The 19984-nt window shown below is 50.9% G+C and overlaps 1 protein-coding gene across 2 annotated transcripts in view; it reads right to left on the bottom strand.

Annotated features, from left to right (window-relative positions):
- Positions 1–19984, bottom strand: part of myo7aa (myosin VIIAa) — a 148296-nt gene that overhangs the window by 60337 nt on the left and 67975 nt on the right. For both annotated transcript variants that reach the window (XM_078402011.1, XM_078402012.1), the window contains 7 exons: positions 17891–17975; positions 16511–16729; positions 9816–9923; positions 7608–7817; positions 6250–6453; positions 2739–2915; positions 422–505 (listed from right to left, as the gene is read on the bottom strand). In XM_078402011.1, coding sequence (XP_078258137.1) covers positions 422–505; positions 2739–2915; positions 6250–6453; positions 7608–7817; positions 9816–9923; positions 16511–16729; positions 17891–17975 — 1087 coding nt within the window. The remainder of the gene's footprint in view (positions 1–421; positions 506–2738; positions 2916–6249; positions 6454–7607; positions 7818–9815; positions 9924–16510; positions 16730–17890; positions 17976–19984) is intronic.

The following is a 19984-nucleotide window of genomic DNA, read 5'->3' as shown; positions in this document are numbered from 1 at the left end:
GTACATGTGGTGTATGTAACGTGTGTGTGTACGTGTGTGTGCATGTACGTGTGGTGTGCGCGTGGCATGCGTGTGGCGTGCGTGTACATGTGTGTGTACGTGGGTGCGTACACCTTTTTTCCCCTCATTTATTGTATTGTTTCCAGTGCACCATGTTTACATATTCTGTTGTGCTGCTGCAAATAGGAATTTCATCGTTCTATCTTCATAAGTTAATTATTGAGAGGAGCAGAATTAGGCCATTCGGCCCATCAAGTCTACTCCGCCATTCAATCTTGGCTGATCTATCTCTCCCTCCTAACCCCATTCCCCTACCTTCTCCCCATAACCCCTTCTCCCCATAACCCCGTAATAATTTGGAACATAAGACATTGAAACACACTTGACTTGACTGTGGAGTGGGCTGGGCATACAACATTACCTCTTCCGTCAGCTTGGACTTCTTCTTCAGAGTCAGTGAGACCAACTTGTGCCGCACACTGTTCTTCTTATCGGCGTGCATGCTCTGACACACAAGAGACAGATGTTAGTGAGGGTTGCCAACTTCCTTACTCCCAAATAAGGGACAAAAGGTGACGTCACCGCCCCGCGCCCCACGTGACCTCACCCAGCCAGCGGCCACATGGTCCCGCACCACCAATGGCGGCCGCCCGAGCCGGGAGGTGGGTTGCTATGCGGGTCTTCGGGCCTACACTGTCCGGGCCTACAGTGTCCGGGCCTACACTGTCCGGGCCGACACTGTCCGGGCCGACACTGTCCGGGCCGACACTGTCCGGGCCGACACTGTCCGGGCCGACACTGTCCGGGCCGACACTGTCCGGGCCGACACTGTCCGGGCCTACACTGTCCGGGCCTACACTGTCCGGGCCTACACTGTCCGGGCCTACACTGTCCGGGCCTACACTGTCCGGGCCTACACTGTCCGGGCCTACACTGTCCGGGACTACACTGTCCGGGCCTACAGCGGACCCCGGGAATACAGTGTCCAGGCCTATAGTGTCCAGGCCTGCGGCGCCCCCCCGGGCCTAACACGGGCTAAGAGCGGTCCCGTACGGGACAAACCAATTTAGCCCAATATACGGGATGTCCCGGCTAATACGGGACAGCTGGCAACCCTAGATGTTAGTGAGGGGGGGGGGGGGGAGAGATCACAGGGGTACTGCAATGTCAAAACAAACACGGAGGAAACCATAAGACTTAGGAGCAAAATTAGGCCATTCGGAACATCGAGTCTACTCCGCCATTCAATCATAGCTGATCTATCTTTCCCTCTCAACCCCATTCTCCTGCCTTCTCTCCATAACCCGACACCCATACTAATCAACGACCACCTTAAAAATGCCCATCGACTTGGCCTCCACGGCCGTCTGTGCCGATGACTGTCACAGATTCACCACCCTCTGACTGAAGATATTCCTCCTCATCACAATAGACAATAGACAATAGGTGCAGGAGGAGGCCATTTGGCCCTTCGAGCCAGCACCGCCATTCAATGTGATCATGGCTGATCATTCTCAATCAGTACCCCGTTCCTGCCTTCTCCCCGTACCCCCTGATCTCCTTCTTAAAGCTACATCCTTTTATTCTGAGGCCATGACCTCTGGTCCAAGACTCTCCCACTAGTGGAAACATCCTCTCCACATCCATTCTCTATCCAAGCCTTTCACTATTCGGTAAGTTTCGATGAGGTTCCCTCCACCCTCATCCTTCTAAACTCCAGCGAGTACAGGCCCAGTGCCTTCAGACGCAATAGACAGGAGACCGGAACTACTAACAACCTCATCGGGGACGCCCAGACAATCTTTGATCGGACCTTACTGGCTTTTACCTTGAACTGAACGTTATTCCCTTTTCGATTATCTATACACTGTAAATGGCTCGACTGTAATCATGCGTTGCCTTTCTGCTGACTGGACAGAACTCAACAAAGGCTTTTCACTGTACCTCGGTACAGGTGGCAATAAACTAAACTGAACTGTCCTCTGGTCCTCGACTCTCCCACCAGTGGAAACATCCTCTCCACATCCACTCTATCCAGGTCTTTCACCATTCGGTACGTTTCAATGAGGTCCCCCCCTCTCGTCCTTCCAAACTCCAGCCAGTGCCAACAAACGCTCGCCATAGGTTAACCCATTCATCCCCGGGACCGTTCAATAGACAATAGACGCAGGAGTAGGCCATTCGGCCCTTCGAGCCAGCACCGCCATTCAATGTGATCATGGCTGATCATTCTCAATCAGTACCCCGTTCCTGCCTTCTCCCCATACCCCCTGACTCCGCTATCCTTAAGAGCTCTATCCAGCTCTCTCTTGAATGCATTCAGAGAATTGGCCTCCACTGCCCTCTGAGGCAGAGAATTCCACAGATTCACAACTCTCTGATTAAATTTTTTTTTGCAGATTTAGTTGAAAGACACAGGCCCTTCGGCCCACCAGGTCCGTGCCGACCCCAGCGATCCCCGCACACTGACACTATCCTACACACGCTGGGGACAATTCTTTACATTTGCCCAGCCAATTAACCTACAAACCTGCACGTCTTTGGAGTGTGGGAGGAAACCGAAGATCTCGGAGAAAACCCGCGCGGGTCACGGGGAGAAGGTGCAAACTCCGCGCAGACAGCAGCGCCCGTGGTCGGGATTGGAACCCGGGTCCCCGGAGCTGCATTGGCTGTCAGGCGGAAGCTCTACCGCCGCGCCGCCGTGACCGCCGACCGTTTGTCGGCCGGCGTAGTCTCACCTCCGCGTCGCCCTGCAGGGACTGCAGCTCCCGTTTGTAGGTCTTCTTCCCCAGCGTCTCGTAGATCTTGGTCATGACCGGGATCTTCTCGCTGCCGTCGCTGATGGCCGTGTGGTACTTGGGCTCCGGCAGATCGCCCATGAACCGCAAGATGGTGATCCACACCGCCAACGAAGCCTGCCGCCACAGAGGAGAGACGGTCATCAGATCATACATGATAGGAGCAGAATTAGGCCATTCGGCCCCACAAGTCTACTCCGCCATTCAATCATGGGTGATCTACCTCTCCGGCCTAACCCCATTCTCCTGCCTCCTCCCCATCACCTCTGACACCCGTACTAATCAAGAATCTACCTATCTCTGCCTTAAAAATATCCACTGACTTGTCCTCCACAGCCTTCTGTGGCAAAGAATTCCACAGATTCAATACCCTCTGGCAAAAGAAATTCCTCCTCATCTCCTTCCTTAAGGACCGTCCTTTAATTCTGAGGCTGTGCCCTCTAGTCCTAGACTCTCCCACTAGTGGAAACATCCTCTCTACGTCCACTCCATCCAAGCCTCCCACTCCCAGTCTGACCTTTCTGTCCTGGGCCTCCTCCATTGGCAGAGTGAGGCCCAGTGCAAATTGGAAGAACAGCATCTCATATTTCGCTTGGGCAACTTGCAGCCCATAGCGGTATGAACATTGACTTCTCCAACTTCAGATAGTTCCTCTGTCCCTCTCTTTCTCCTCCCCTTCCCAGTTCTCCCACTGTCTTCCTGTCTCCAACTACATCCTATCTTTGTCCCGCCCCCTCTCCTGACATCAGTCTGAAGGAGTCTCGACCCGAAACGTCACCCATTCCCTCTCTCCTGAGATGCTGCCTGACCTGCTGAGTTACTCCAGCATCTTGTGATACCTTGCAGAACCAATTACCGTTTGCCACAGATTGTCCCTGGAGTCCCACTTGCCTGCGCTTGGTCCATAACCCTCCAAACCTGTCCTATCCATGTACCTGTCCAATTGTTTCTTAAACGATGGGATAGTCCCAGCCTCAACTACCTCCTCTGGCAGCTTGTTCCATACACCCACCACCCTCTGTGTGAAAAAGTTACCCCTCGGATTCCTATTAAATCTTTTCCCCTTCACCTTGAACCTATGTCCTCGTGTCCTCGATTCCCCTACTCTGGGCAAGAGACTGTGCATCTACCCGATCTATTCCTCTCATGATTTGTATACCTCTATAAGATCTCCCCTCATCCTCCTATGCTCCATGGAATAGAGACCCAGCCTACTCAACCTCTCCCTATAGCTCACACCTTCTAGTCCTGGCAACATCCTCGTAAATCTTCTCTGAACCCTTTCAAGCTTGACAATATCTTTCCTATAACATGGTGCCCAGAACTGAACACAATATTCTAAATGCCGTCTCACCAACCTATTATACAACTGCAACATGACCTCCCAACTTCTATAGTCAATACTCTGACTGATGAAGGTCAAAGTGCCAAAAGCCTTTTTGACCACCTTTATCTACCTGCGACTCGACCTTCGAGGAACCATGCACCTGTACTCCTGGATCCGAGATAGGAAAGATGTTGTTGAGCTGGAAAGGGTGCAGGGCGTATTTACGAGGATGCTGCCGAGACTCAAGGGCCTGAGCTGCAGGGAGAGGTTAAGGACATTGTTCCTTGGAGCGCAGGAGGATGAGGGGTAATCTTATAGAGTTGTACATATTATCCACGTACCTGTCCAAAGGTTTCTTAAACCTTGTGATAGTACAATAGACAATAGGTGCAGAAGGAGGCCATTCGGCCCTTCAAGCCAGCACCGCCGTTCAATGTGATCATGGCTGATCATTCTCAATCAGTACCCCGTTCCTGCCTTCTCCCCATACCCCCTGACTCCGCTATCCTTAAGAGCTCTATCTAGCTCCCTCTTGAATACATTCAGAGAATTGGCCTCCACTGCCTTCTGAGGCAGAGAATTCCACAGATTCATAACTCTCTGACTGAAAAATGTTTTTCCTCATCTCAGTTCTAAATGGCCTACCCCTTATTCTTAAACTGTGGCCCCTTGTTCTGGACTCCCCCAACATTGGGAACATGTTTCCTGCCTCTAACGTGTCCAACCCCTTAATAATCTTATACGTTTCGATAAGATCTCCTCGCATCCTTCTAAATTCCAGTGTATACAAGCCTAGTCGCTCCAGTCTTTCAACATACGATAGTCCCGCCATTCCGGGAATTAACCTAGTAAACCTACGCTGCATGCCCTCAATAGCAAGAATATCCTTCCTCAAATACCTATTCCAGCAGCTATGTTGCAATTAATTAAAGGTGGACTTCATAAGCTCATGTGATAGGAGCAGAATTAGGCCATTCAGCCCTTCAATTCAACTCCGCCATTCAATCATGGCTGATCTATCTCTCCCTCCTAACCCCATTCTCCTGCCCTCACCCCATAACTTCTGACACCCGTACTAATCACAAATCTATCTACCTCTGCCTTAAATATATCCACTGACTTGGCCTCCACAGCCTTCTGTGGCAAAGAATTCCACAGATTCACCACCCTCTGTCTAAAGATATTCCTCCTCATCTCTGTCCTAAAAGAACGTCCTGTAATTCTGAAGCTATCAACTCTAATCCTAGACTCTCCCACTAGTGGAAACATCCTCCCCACATCCACTCTATCCAAGCCTTTCACTAATCTGTACGTTTCAATGAGGTCCCCCCTCGTTCTTCTAAACTCCAGTGAGTGCAGGCCAAGTGCCGACACACGCTCATTATATGTTGGCGTACTAATTTCTGGGATCATTCTTGTTCTTGTTCATTCTTCCTCATGCTTGTTATTCCAAGTTTTTTGGTGTCCATCTCTGTGTGGTTTCTTGTGGGGTGTAGTTTAGTTTAGTTTAGAGATACAGCGCGGAATCTTATAGAGACGTATGAAATTATAAAAGGACTGGACAAGCTAGATGCAGGAAAAATGTTCCCAATGTTGGGGGGAGTCCAGAACCAGGGGCCACACACAGTCTTAGAATAAAGGGGAGGCCATTTAAAACTGAGGTGAGAAGTAACTTTTTCACCCAGAGAGTTGTGAATTTGTGGAATTCTCTGCCACAGAGGGCAGTGGAGGCCAATTCACTGGATGAATTTAAAAGAGAGTTAGATAGAGCTCTAGGGGATAGCGGAGTCAGGGGTTATGGGGAGAAGGCAGGCACGGGTTACTGATTGTGGCCGATCTGCCACGATCACACTGAATGGCGGTGCTGGCTCGAAGGGCCGAATGGCCTCCTCCTGCAACTATTTTCTATGTCTCTCTGTTTCTATGGAAACAGGCCCTTCGGCCCACCGAGTCCGCACCGACCAATAGACAATAGACAATAGGTGCAGGAGGAGGCCATTCGGCCCTTCAAGCCAGCACCGCCATTCAATGTGATCATGGCTGATCATTCTCAATGTTAGGCGCCACCATTATTCTACTTAACACATGCCCACCGTGGAGCCCCGCCCCCCCCCACCCACTCACCAGCTGGTCGCCCTCATCATCGTGGAAGAGCAAAGGGACCTTGAGGGGCCGTCGGACGTAGGTGTGGGTGGTGGTGCCCTGAAAATAGGTGGCGGCGAATTTGGCAAACTTGTACTCGGAGAGATCTTCCTCCTCTTCCTCCGGCAGGGGAAGGCTGGCATCCAAATCCTCCTCATCCATCTCCCGCGGCGACCTCTCCAGATCCTGAAACACAACCCGGCACCCTGGCTCAGCTAGCAGAAGCCTCAACCCCTTCAGTGGTGTGAGTGGCAAATCTCTGCCCCCCTCTCCCATCATGTCCCGGCCATCGACTCCATCAGCACCTCACGCTGCCTCGGCAAGGCCAGCAGCACGATCAAGGCCCAGTCTCACCACCGGTCACTCCCTCTTCCCCATCTCTCCCATCATGTCCCGGCCATCGACTCCATCAGCACCTCATACTGCCTCGGCAAGGCCAGCAGCACGATAGAGGACCAGTCTCACTCCCTCTTCCCCCCTCTCCCATCAAGTCCCTTCCATCGACTCCATCAGCACCTTATGCTGCCTCGCCAAGGCCAGCAGCACAATAGAGGACCAGTCTCACTCCCTCTTCCCCCCTCTCCCATCAAGTCCCTCCCACCAACTCATAAGATAATAAGTGATAGGAGCAGAATTAGTCCATTCAGCCCACCAAGCCTCCTCCGCCATTCAATCACGGCTGATCTATCTCTCCCTCCCAACCCCATTCTCCCGCCTTCTCCCCATCACCTCTGAAACCCGCACTGATCAAGAATCTATCTGTCCCTGCCTTTAAAATATCCACTGACTCGTCCTCCACGGCCTTCTGTGGCATCCACTCCACGTCACCTCAGCAAGGCCAGCAGCATAAGACCAGTCTCACCTCTTCTCCACTCAGGCAAGAGGTACAGAAGTGTGAAAACGCACACCTCCAGATTCAGGGGCAGTTTCTTCCCGGCTGCCATCGGGCAACTGAACCATCCTACCACAGCCAGAGATCAGTGCAGAACTACTATCCACCTCATTGGAGACCCTCGGACTATCCGAGATCGGTCTTTGCTGGCTTCACCTTGCACTAAACGTTATTCCCTTATCAGGTATCTGTACACTATGAATGGCTCCATTGCAATCATGTGCTGTCTTTCTGCTGACTGGATCGCACGCAACAAAGGTGAGCGTTTTCACACTTCTGTACCTCTTGCCCTGATGGGAGAGGGGAGAAGAGGGAGACTGGTCCTTGATGATGCTGCTGGCCTTGCCGAGGCAGCGTGAGGTGTAGATGGAGTCCATGGAAGGGAGGTTGGTCTGTGTGTTTTTGCTGTCTCTCGCGAGGCTGTGAGGTGGATTGGGAGTGTCGGTACCTCAAACCCTGCCGGTGGCTGGCCCTCGTGCCCTGGCACCACGGCGGGAACGCCCAGAAAGCCAAACATCTTATCCACCATCTCAGAGTCGTTCACCGGCTCGTTGCGAGCCTTCTCCATCTGCTGGAGCATTTCCTTCTTCCGACGCGCTTCCTTGCGTTCCTCAATCTCCCGGGCCGCGTCTTCCCGAGCCAGCTGGGCCAGGCGTTCCTGGCGGGAGAGGGAAAGACATCAATACTTTCACCCGACCAACTGTCTTAATAATAATAATACTAATGTATTTTATTTATATAGCGCTTTTCATATACTCAAAGACGCTTTACAGAGATTTAGAGAACATAGGGAAATGAATAAATAGATAAATAAGTAAATAAATAAACGAACAGAGAAAGGAGACAGAAGGTGAGGTGACCTTCAGTGGTTGAAGGCAGTACTGAACAGGTGAGACTTCAGCGATGTTTTGAATGTGGTGAGTGTGGAGGAGTCTCTAACGTTTTGGGGTAGTGAGTTCCATAGGGTGGGAGCAGTCTTGTCGGTCTACTCTAGAGGTAAGATTTTCGCTTAGGATGCGAGAGGTCCTGGGTTCAAATCCCGGATGAGCTCTTAGTCATAGAGTCACACAGTGTGGAAACAGGCCCTTCGGCCCAACTCGCCCACATCGGCCTACAATGTCCCAGCTACCCCAGTCCCACTTGCCTGCGCTTGGTCCATAACCCTCCAAACTTGTCCTATCCATGGGCCTGTCCAACTGTTTCTTAAACAATGGGATAGTCCCAGTCTCAACTACCTCCTCTGGCAGCTTGTTCCATACACCCACCACCCTCTGTGTGAAAAGGTTACCCCTCGGATTCCTATTAAATCTTTTCCCCTTCACATTGAACCTATGTCCTCTGGTCCTCGATTCCCCTTCTCTGGGTAAAAGTCTCTGTGCATCTACCCGATCTATTCCTCTCATGATTTTGTACACCTCTATAAGATCCCCCCTCATCCTCCTGCGCTCCATGGAATAGAGACCCAGCCTGCTCGACCTCTCCCTGTAGCTCACACCCCCTAGTCCTGGCAACATCCTCGTAAATCTTTTCTGAACCTTTTCAACCTTGTTTTATGGGACAGCACGGTGGCGCAGAGGTAGAGTTGCTGCCTTACAGCGCCAGAGACCTGGGTTCGATTCTGACTATGGGTGCTGCCTGTATGGAGTTTGTACGTTCTCCCCGTGACCCACGTGGGTTTTCTCCGGGTGCTCCGGTTTTCTTCCACATCCCAAAGATGTGCGGGGTTTGTAAGTTAATTGGGTTCTGTAAAATTGCCCCCAGTGTGCAGGGAGTGGATGCGAAAGTGGGATGGGTGATCAATGGTCGACATGGACTCGGTGGGCAGAAGGGTCTGTTTCCCTACTGCATGGCGAAACTAAACTAAACTTAGCTGGTCAGGCAGCATCTCGAGAGACAAAGTTTTGGGTCGGGAGCCTTCCTCGGACAGATTGGAATGGGGAGGAGAAAGCTGGAAAACTCAAGCCCGAGCACACTTTGGAGCTGGGACGGAGGTCACGTTTCAATCACCAGAGGCCTTCAACAAAGACCAAGTGTCAGCATCTCCTGACCAGGTCCAGTCTGGGAGAGGCTGAGGCAGGTCACTGCCTGCTGTGTCCCAGGTGTCCACCCCTCACCTGGTGTGTCCCAGGTGTTCCACATTCACCTGGTGTCCACACTCACCTGGTGTCCACCCCTCACCTGGTGTGTCCCAGGTGTCCACACTCACTTGGTGTCCACACTCACCTGGTGTGTCCCGGGTGTCCACCCCTCACCTGGTGTGTCCCAGGTGTTCCACATTCACCTGGTGTGTCCCAGGTGTCCACACTCACCTGGTGTGTCCCAGGTGTCCACACTCACTTGGTGTTCCACACTCACCTGGTGTGTCCCAGGTGTTCCACACTCACCTGGTGTGTCCCAGGTGTTCCACCCCTTAACCTGGTGTGTCCCAGGTGTTCCACCCCTCACCAGGTGTGTCCCAGGTGTTCCACCCCTCACCAGGTGTGTCCCAGGTGTTCCACACTCACCTGGTGTCCACACTCACCTGGTGTGTCCCAGGTGTTCCACCCCTCACTAAGTGTGTCCCAGGTGTTCCACACTCGCCTGGTGTCCACACTCACCAGGTGTGTCCCAGGTGTTCCACCCCTCACCAGGTGTGTCCCAGGTGTCCACCCCTCACCTGGTGTGTCCGTTCCGCCTGCTCCTTGGCCTTCTTGCTACTCATCTCCTTGCCGAGTCTCATCTCCTCGGCCAGACGCACCTTCTCCGCCTCCAGCCGCCGGTGGTACTAGGGGGGCAAAGCGACCATCGTGAGAAAGAGAGCGGGCAGGCCACTCGGCCCATCGCGATCTGCTCCACCATCGAGACCAACCCTCACCTTCCAACGGCACATCACTTCCCTCCACACATTCCCCGCATCCCCCAGTTACCCAGCTAGAGCTGGCTCTGAGCCTGCCTGGCTTATCTAGGACCACCGAGAAGGAGCTCACCGAGTGATCAGACAAAAATGTGTAGGAAGATACTGCACATCTTTGAAGAAAAGGAATAGGTGACGTTTCAGGTCAAGACCTTTCTTCAGATGGACAGCCAGGGGAGCGGGAAATGAGAGTTTCTCCAGTGATAGAGTGATACAGCGTGGAAACGGGCCCTTCGGCCCAACTCGCCCACACCGGCCAACAATGTCCCAGCTACCCTAGTCCCACTTGCCTGCGCTTGGTCCATATCCCTCCAAACCTGTCCTATCCATGTACCTGTCCAACTGTTTCATAAACGATAGGATTGTCCCAGCCTCAACTACCTCCTCTGGCAGCTTGTTCCATGCGCCCACCACCCTCTGTGTGGAAAAAGTTACCACTCGGATTCCTATTAAACTCTTTTCCCCTTCACCTTGAACTTATGTCCTCTGGTCCTCGATTCCCCTTCTCAGATGCTGCCTGACCCACTGTGTTTACTTGGTGACTAGAATACAAAAACAGGGATGTACTGCTGAGGTTCTATGAGGCGCTGGTCAGGCCGCATTTGGAGTAACAAGAGCAATTCTGGGCCCCATATCTGAGGAAGAAGGTGCTGGTTCTGGAGAGGGTCCAGGGTGGGTTTATGGTGTCAACGACTGACACAGGGAAACAGGCTCTTCGGCCCAACTTGCCCACACCGGCCAACATGCCCCAGCTACACGAGTCCCACCTGCCCACCATTAGGGTTGCCAACTGTCCCGTATTAGCCGGGACATCCCGTTTTTTGGGCTAAATTGGTTTTTCCCATTCGGGACCGCCCTTGCCCCATATTAGGCCCGGACACTGTAGGCCCGGGGGCTGCTGTAGGCCCGGACACAGTAGGCCCGGACACAGTAGGCCCGGACACAGTAGGCCCGGGGGCCGCTGTAGGCCCGCACACTGTAGGCCCGGACACTGTAGGCCCGGGGGCCACTGTACGCCCGGACACAGTAGGCCCGGGGGCCACTGTCGGCCCGGACAGTGTAGGGTGATGGAGTATGTTCGGGGAGCGGGGCCGAGCGTGTTCGCCTAACGGAGGTTGGGTAACAACCCGCCTCCCGGCCCGGGCGTCCGCCATTGGTGGAGCGGGAGTACGTGGCCACTGGCTGGGTGAGGTCACGTGGGGCACGAGGCGGTGACGTCACCTTGTCCCTTATTTGGGAGTGAGAAAGTTGGCAACCCTACCCACCATCCGCCTCTGTGGCTTGATTCACTGGGAGGTTCCCAAGGATGTCACAGCAGGCCCTCAGAAGAACCTCTACACACAACGCTGTTAGTAAAGAAGGAATCCTACATTACAAGGCTGGTACCAGCACCCTGGGCTCCCCGATCTGGAAGAACTCTCACATAGAATGAAACTCACTGCCACAGAAGGCTGTGGAAGCTAAGTCAATGGATATTTCCAGAGATAGATAGGTTCTTGATTGTCAGGGGTTATGGGGAGAAGGCAGGAGAATGGGGTTAGGAGGGAGAGATAGATCAGCCATGATTGAACGGCGGAGTAGACTTGATGGGCCGAATGGCCTAATTCGGCTCCTATCACTTATACTTATAAAACCAACCCTCTACTTTTAATGATACATCACTTCCCTGCAGTCATTTCCCACATCCCCAATTTCCTTGTTAGAGATGCCTCTAACAACCACCCCCTCCCCCTCCCCCTCCCCTCATCCTTCTAAACTCCGGCATTTATTTGGTCTCCAAATTTGAGGAAAGGCATTCTTGCTATTGAGGGAGCGCAGCGTAAGTTCACAAGGTTAATTCCCGGGATGGCAGGACTGTCATTGGCCTTCATAACAAGAGGAGTTGAGTATAGGAGCAAAGAGCAAAGAGGTCCTTCTGCAGTTGTACAGGGCCCTAGTGAAGTACTGTGTGCAGTTTTGGTCTCCAAATTTGAGGAAGGATATTCTTGCTATTGAGGGCATGCAGCGTAGGTTTACTAGGTTAATTCCCGGAATGGCGGGACTATCATATGTTGAAAGACTGGAGCGACTAGGCTTGTATACACTGGAATTTAGAAGGATGAGAGGAGATCTTATCGAAACGTATAAGATTATTAAGGGGTTGGACACGTTAGAGGCAGGAAACATGTTCCCGCTGTTGGGGGAGTCCAGAAACAGGGGCCACGGTTTAAGAATAAGGGGTAGGCCATTTAGAACAGAGATGAGGGAAAACCTTTTCACCCAGAGAGTTGTGAATCTGTGGAATTCTCTGCCTCAGAAGGCAGTGGAGGCCAATTCTCTGGATGCTTTGAAGAGAGTTAGATAGAACTCTTAAAGATAGCGGAGTCAAGGGATATGTGGAGAAGGCAGGAACGGGGTACTGATTGTGGATGATCAGCCATGAATGGCGGTGCTGGCTCGAAGGGCCTGAAGGTTGAACCTGGAGATCAAGGGGATTTCAGACTCCTAGACCTTCTTCCCAATGGCAAGAGTGAAATAGGACAAAAGAGTGGATAGGCCAAATGGCCTACTCCTGCACCTATTGTCTATTGTCTCATCGTTGGGGACACAATGTTGTAACCTGTGGCTTTAAACTAAGTAGTGGGGGGGAGGGGTTAACAAATTGTGAATATGAAGATGAGGTAAAAGGGAATACAGGAGATATTGCAAAAGACTCTCGGAAGAATGGGAACAGAAGTTCTAGAGCGGAAAAGAAATTAAGGGCAGGGCCAATTGTGAACGATGTGAGAGAGGAGGTAAATACAGAAGTTAAAGTGTTGTACTTAAATGCGCGTAGTATAAAAAATAAAGTGGATGAGCTTGAGGCTCAGTTAGTCATGGGCAAGTATGATGTTGTAGGGATCACTGAGACATGGCTACAAGAGGACCAGGGCTGGGAACTGAATATTCAGGGGTACACAACGTATAGAAAAGACAGACAGGTGGGCAGAGGGGGTGGGGTTGCTCTGATGGTAAGGAATGATATTCATTCCCTTGCAAGGGGTGACATAGAATCAGGAGATGTTGAATCAGTATGGATAGAAATGAGAAATTGTAAGGGTAAAAAGACCCTAATGGGAGTTATCTATAGGCCCCCAAACAGTAGCCTCGACATAGGGTGCAAGTTGAATCAGGAGATAAAATTGGCGTGTCAAAAATGTAATGCTACTGTGGTTATGGGAGATTTCAACATGCAGGTAGACTGGGAAAAACAGGTTGGTAATGGACCCCAGGAAAGAGAGTTTGTGGAGTACCTCCGAGATGGATTCTTAGAACAGCTTGTACTGGAGCCTACCAGGGAGAAGGCAATTCTGGATTTAGTGTTGTGTAATGATCCTGATCTGATAAGGGGACTAGAGGTAAAAGAGCCATTAGGAGGCAGTGATCACAACATGATAAGTTTTACTCTGCAAATGGAAAGGCAGAAGGGAAAATCGGAAGTGTCGGTATTACAGTATAGCAAAGGGGATTACAGAGGCATGAGGCGGGAGCTGGCCAAAATTGATTGGAAGGAGGCCCTAGCAGGGAAGACGGTAGAACAGCAATGGCAGGTATTCCTGGGAATAATGCAGAGGTTGCAGGATCAATTTATTCCAAAGAGGTGGAAAGACTCTAAGGGGAGTAAGAGACACCTGTGGCTGACGAGGGAAGTCAGGGACAGCATAAAAATTAAGGAGAGGAAGTATAACATAGCAAAGAAGAGTGGGAAGACAGAGGATTGGGACTCTTTTAAAGAGCAACAAAAGTTAACTAAAAAGGCAATACGGGGAGAAAAGATGAGGTACGAGGGTAAACTAGCCAATAATATAAAGGAGGATAGCAAAAGTTTTTTTAGGTACGTGAAGAGGAAAAAAATAGTCAAGGCAAATGTGGGTCCCTTGAAGACAGAAGCAGGGGAATTTATTATGGGGAACAAAGAAATGGCAGACGAGTTAAACCGTTACTTTGGATCTGTCGTCACTGAGGAAGATACACACAATCTCCCAAATGTTCTAGGGGCCGGAGAACCTAGGGTGATGGAGGAACTGAAGGAAATCCACATTAGGCAGGAAATGGTTTTGGGTAGACTGATGGGACTGAAGGCTGATAAATCCCCAGGGCCTGATGGTCTGCATCCCAGAGTACTTAAGGAGGTGGCTCTAGAAATAGTGGAAGCATTGGAGATCATTTTTCAATGTTCTATAGATTCAGGATCAGTTCCTGTGGATTGGAGGATAGCAAATGTTATCCCACTTTTTAAGAAAGGAGGGAGAGAGAAAACGGGGAATTATAGACCAGTTAGTCTGACATCAGTGGTGGGGAAGATGCTGGAGTCAATTATAAAAGACGAAATTGCTGAGCATTTGGATAGCAGTAACGGGATCATTCCGAGTCAGCATGGATTTACGAAGGGGAAATCATGCTTGACAAATCTACTGGAATTTTTTGAGGATGTAACTAGGAAAATTGACAAGGGAGAGTCAGTGGATGTGGTGTACCTCGACTTTCAGAAAGCCTTCGACAAGGTCCCACATAGGAGATTAGTGGGCAAAATTAGGGCACATGGTATTGGGGGTAGGGTACTGACATGGATAGAAAATTGGTTGACAGACAGAAAGCAAAGAGTGGGGATAAATGGGTCCCTTTCGGAATGGCAGGCAGTGACCAGTGGGGTACCGCAAGGTTCGGTGCTGGGACCCCAGCTATTTACGATATACATTAATGACTTAGACGAAGGGATTAAAAGTACCATTAGCAAATTTGCAGATGATACTAAGTTGGGGGGTAGTGTGAATTGTGAGGAAGATGCAATAAGGCTGCAGGGTGACTTGGACAGGTTGTGTGAGTGGGCGGATACATGGCAGATGCAGTTTAATGTAGATAAGTGTGAGGTTATTCACTTTGGAAGTAAGAATAGAAAGGCAGATTATTATCTGAATGGTGTCAAGTTAGGAGGAGGGGGAGTTCAACGAGATCTGGGTGTCCTAGTGCATCAGTCAATGAAAGGAAGCATGCAGGTACAGCAGGCAGTGAAGAAAGCCAATGGAATGTTGGCCTTCGTAACAAGAGGAGTTGAGTATAGGAGCAAAGAGGTCCTTCTACAGTTGTACCGGGCCCTGGTGAGACCGCACCTGGAGTACTGTGTGCAGTTTTGGTCTCCAAATTTGAGGAAGGATATTCTTGCTATGGAGGGCGTGCAGCGTAGGTTCACTAGGTTAATTCCCGGAATGGCGGGACTGTCGTATGTTGAAAGGCTGGAGCGATTGGGCTTGTATACACTGGAATTTAGAAGGATGAGGGGGGATCTTATTGAAACATATAAGATAATTAGGGGATTGGACACATTAGAGGCAGATAACATGTTCCCAATGTTAGGGGAGTCCAGAACAAGGGGCCACAGTTTGAGAATAAGGGGTAGGCCATTTAGAACGGAGATGAGGAAGAACTTTTTCAGTCAGAGGGTGGTGAAGGTGTGGAATTCTCTGCCTCAGAAGGCAGTGGAGGCCAGTTCGTTGGATGCTTTCAAGAGAGAGCTGGATAGAGCTCTTGAGGATAGCGGAGTGAGGGGGTATGGGGAGAAGGCAGGAACGGGGTACTGATTGAGTGATCAGCCATGATCGCATTGAATGGCGGTGCTGGCTCGAAGGGCTGAATGGCCTACTCCTGCACCTATTGTCTATTGTCTATTGTCTATTGTCTAACAGCGCCGCCTTTGGTTGGAGGATTGTAAATGATTGAATAAACCACAGTACAGCTGTGCAGTTATGTTCAACAGCGAGTTAACTTGTTATTCTGTGTCTGAGCTCAAGATATCACAAATTGGCGATGAGATGGGGATCGTCGATTCCCCAGCTTTACTTGTCTGTGTAGATAAGGAATTCTACAGAGGCACGGAGAAGGTTCGGCTTGTACTCGCTGGAATTTAGAAGATTGAGGGGGGATCTTATAGAAACTTACAAAATTCTTAAGGGGTTGGACAGGCTAGATGCAGGAAGATTGTTCCCGATGTTGGGGAAGTCCAGAACAAGGGGGTCACAGTTTAAGGATAAGGGGGAAGTCTTTTAGGACCTAGATGAGAAAGTTTTTGTTCACACCAAGAGTGGTGAATCTGTGGAATTCTCTGCCACAGAGGGTAGTTGAGGCCAGTTCATTGGCTATATTTAAGAGGGAGTTAGATGTGGCCCTTGTGGCTAAAGGGATCAGGGGGTATGGAGAGAAGGCAGGTACGGGATACTGAGTTGGATGATGAGCCATGATCATATTGAATGGTGGTGCAGTGCCCAGTTGGATATATTGGAAGATTGGGTGAGTTCCAGCAAAGTCGGGAAACGTTCAGTGCGTGCATCGCATGTTTAGAGATGCTTTATTTGATGCAAATAACATCACTGGAGTGACCCAGCGGGTCGGGGCAGCAACTCTGGAGGACGAGGATCGGCGACGTTGAGGTGTGTGACACGTACCTCCCCTTTCAGCCGCTTGTAGAGCCTGCGGGCCACCAGGCCGCGGACACTGGCCTGGATGGTGATGACGGCCCAGAGGCGATGGCGGAAGGCCCGGCGCACCAGGTAACCACGGCAACGGGCCTGAAACAGGATGACCCTCCTGCGGGCGAAGTGGTACTGGGCGAAGAGCTTACGGGAGCGGTGCAGGGCCTGGAGCCTGCAGAATCCCAGCCGCATCTGAACACGGGTGCAAGCACAACAAACGCAACTCAGCACGGCCGGACTGTTTGGTTTATTATTGTCACGATGCGGCGCAGCGGTAGAATTGCTGCCTCACAGCGCCAGAGACCCGGGTTCGATCCTGACCATGGGTGCTGTCTGTACGGAGTTTTACGTTGTCCCCGTGACCTGCGTGGGCTTTTTCCGGGAGCTCCGGTTTCCTCCCACACTCCCAAGACGCGCACGTTTGTAGATTAATAGAGTTGGTGACATTGTAAATTGATCCTGGTGTGTGTGTAGGATAGCGCTAGTGTACGGGATCGCTGGTCAGGACCTACTGTTTCTGCGCTGTATCTCCAAACTAAATTGCAGGGACCAATTCACCGACAAACCTGCACTGACCAGCGATCCCCACGCATTAGCACCGTCCCATACACACGAGAGACCATTTACAATTGTACCAAGCCAATTAACCTACAAACCTGCGCGTCTTTGGAGCGTGGGAGGAAAAATGGAGCGCCCGGAGAAAACCCACGCAGGTCACGGGTTCGATCCTGACCACGGGCGCTGTCTGTACGGAGTTTGCACGTTCTCCCCGTGACCGGCGTGGGTTTTCTCAGGGACCTCCGGTTTCCTCCCACACTCCAAAGGCGCGCAGGTTTGAAGGTTAACTTGGCTTTGGTAAAATTGTAAAATTGTCCCCGTGGTGAGGGAGAGCGCTAGTGTGCGCGCGGATCGCTGGCGGGCGCGGAAACGGTGGGCCAAAGGGCCTGTTTCCGCGGTGAACGCACCATGGGAACTACACTCGCCCCCCTGCAGGACCTATACATCAGGAGGTGCAGATCCAGAGCCAATAACATTATGGGGGACCCCTGCCACCCCAGCAACGGACTGTTCCAGCTGCTACGGTCAGGCAAACGCCTCCGCTGTCATGCTGTGAAAACGGAGAGGATGAGACGGAGTTTCTTCCCACAGGCCATCAGGACTGTTAACTCTCATATCACCAGGGACTAATTTAATTTACTGCATTAATTTATTTTTTGTGTTGTGTTCTGTTTTGTAGTTTAGCACAATCCGCAGGCATTGCCACTTTCATTTCACTGCACATCTTGTATATATGTATGTGACCAATAAACTTGACTTGTACCTCAAAACTAATCTGAGGACCAGCCAACTTACCGCACTGAAGCTCTTCCTGCATCGGACCCCACGCCAGTACCGCTGAATCAGCATCACTGAGTTCCTCATTTTCAAAAAGTTTGACCTGCGGAAGAATTTGGAGATCTGTGAACACCTAGAGCTCAAAAACTGTCGTGCAACATCGCATCGTACAGCAGCGTGTGGCCCTCTCTATAGCACCTATCAAGGGCGGCACGGTTCCGAATTTTGTCTACGGAACTGATGCTCAGAGAGTGGTGGGTACATGCCAGGTTGCCAGAGCAGGTAGTTGAGGCAGATACAATAACGATATTGAAAGTGACTTAGACAGGTACATGGATAGGAAAGGTGGGGAGGGATGTGGACCAAATAAGGCAAATGGGACTAACTGAGATGGGGCACTTGAGCCAGCATGGGGCCTGTTTCCCTGCTGTATACCTACAAGGCCAAGAACTCAACTCCGCACTCTGTATCAGCCATGATCACATTGAATGGCGGTGCTGGCTCGAAGGCTTCTGTAGTTGTACAGGGCCCTAGTGAGACCGCACCTGGAGTACTGTGTGCAGTTGTACAGGGCCCTGGTGAGACCGCACCTGGAGTACTGTGTGCAGTTGTACAGGGCCCTAGTGAGACCGCACCTGGAGTACTGTGTGCAGTTGTACCGGGCCCTAGTGAGACCGCACCTGGAGTACTGTGTGCAGTTGTACAGGGCCCTGGTGAGACCGCACCTGGAGTACTGTGTGCAGTTTTGGTCTCCAAATTTGAGGAAGGATATTCTTGCTATTGAGGGCGTGCAGCGTAGGTTCACTAGGTTAATTCCCGGAATGGCGGGACTGTCGTATGTTGAAAGACTGGAGCGGCTAGGCTTGTATACACTGGAATGTAGAAGGATGAGAGGGGATCATATCGAAACATATAGGATTATTAAGGGGTTGGACACATTCGAGGCAGGAAACATGTTCCCAATGTTGGGGGAGTCCAGAACCAGGAGCCACAGTTTAAGAATAAGGGGTAGGCCATTTGGAATGGAGATGAGAACAAACCTTTTCAGTCAGAGAGTTGTAAATCTGTGGAATTCACTGCCTCAGAAGGCAGTGGAGGTCAATTCTCTGAATGCATTCAAGAGAGAGCTAGATAGAGCTCTTAAGGATAGCGGAGTCAGGGGGTATGGGGAGAAGGCAGGAACTGGGTACTGATTGAGAATGATCAGCCATAATCACATTGAATGGCGGTGCTGGCTCGAAGGGCCGAAGAGGCCTCCTCCTGCACCTATTGTCTTCCCCATTGCTCTGCCATATGCACTTGAGTTTGAATTGACTGTATTTATGCATTGTATATCTGATCTCTTTGGATAGCATGTAAAACAAGGCCTTTAACTGTACCTCGGTACTCATGACAATAATAAACCTAAATCAAAGTTGCAAGCCTAGCAACATTTAAAGGACTTTGGAGCAATTTATAGACAATAAACAATAGGTGCAGGAGTAGGCCATTTGGCCCTTCGAGCCAGCACGACCATTCAATGTGATCATGGCTGATCATTCTCAATCAGTACCCCGTTCCTGCCTTCTCCCCATACCCCCCTGACTCCACTATCCTTAAGAGCTCTATCTAGCTCTCTCTTGAATGCATTCAGAGAATTTGTGTGAATAAATTCAAATAGGTAGATCTAGAGACTGCAGTGGCAAAATGGCGCAGCGGTAGAATGGCTGCCTCACAGCGCCAGAGACCCGGGTTCCATCCTGACTACGGGCGCTGTCTTTATAGAGTTTGTACATTCTCCCCGTGACCACGTGGGTTTTCACCAGGTGCCCAGGGTTCCTCCCGCACTCCAAAGACGTGCGGGTTTGTAGGTTAATTGGCTTCTGCAAATTGTAAATTGTCCCTTGTGTGTGTAGGATAGGGCCAGTGTACGGGGTGATCGCTAGTCACGTGCGGACTCGGTGGGGCCAAATGGCCTGTTTCCGCACAGTATCTCTAAAGTCTAAAGTTAAGTATCTCTTGAGAAAGCAAATGGGTTGCAATGCTTTGTGCAGCATCTGTGTTATTTAGTTTAGTTTAGTTTAGACAGCGCAGAAACAGGCCCTTCAGCCCACCGAGTCCGTGCCGACCAGC

The sequence above is a fragment of the Rhinoraja longicauda genome, chromosome 7 (assembly GCF_053455715.1).
Source record: "Rhinoraja longicauda isolate Sanriku21f chromosome 7, sRhiLon1.1, whole genome shotgun sequence".
Taxonomy (NCBI): domain Eukaryota; kingdom Metazoa; phylum Chordata; class Chondrichthyes; order Rajiformes; family Arhynchobatidae; genus Rhinoraja; species Rhinoraja longicauda.
Note: the sequence above shows the minus strand (reverse complement) of the source record. Positions and strands in the feature narration are given on the sequence as shown.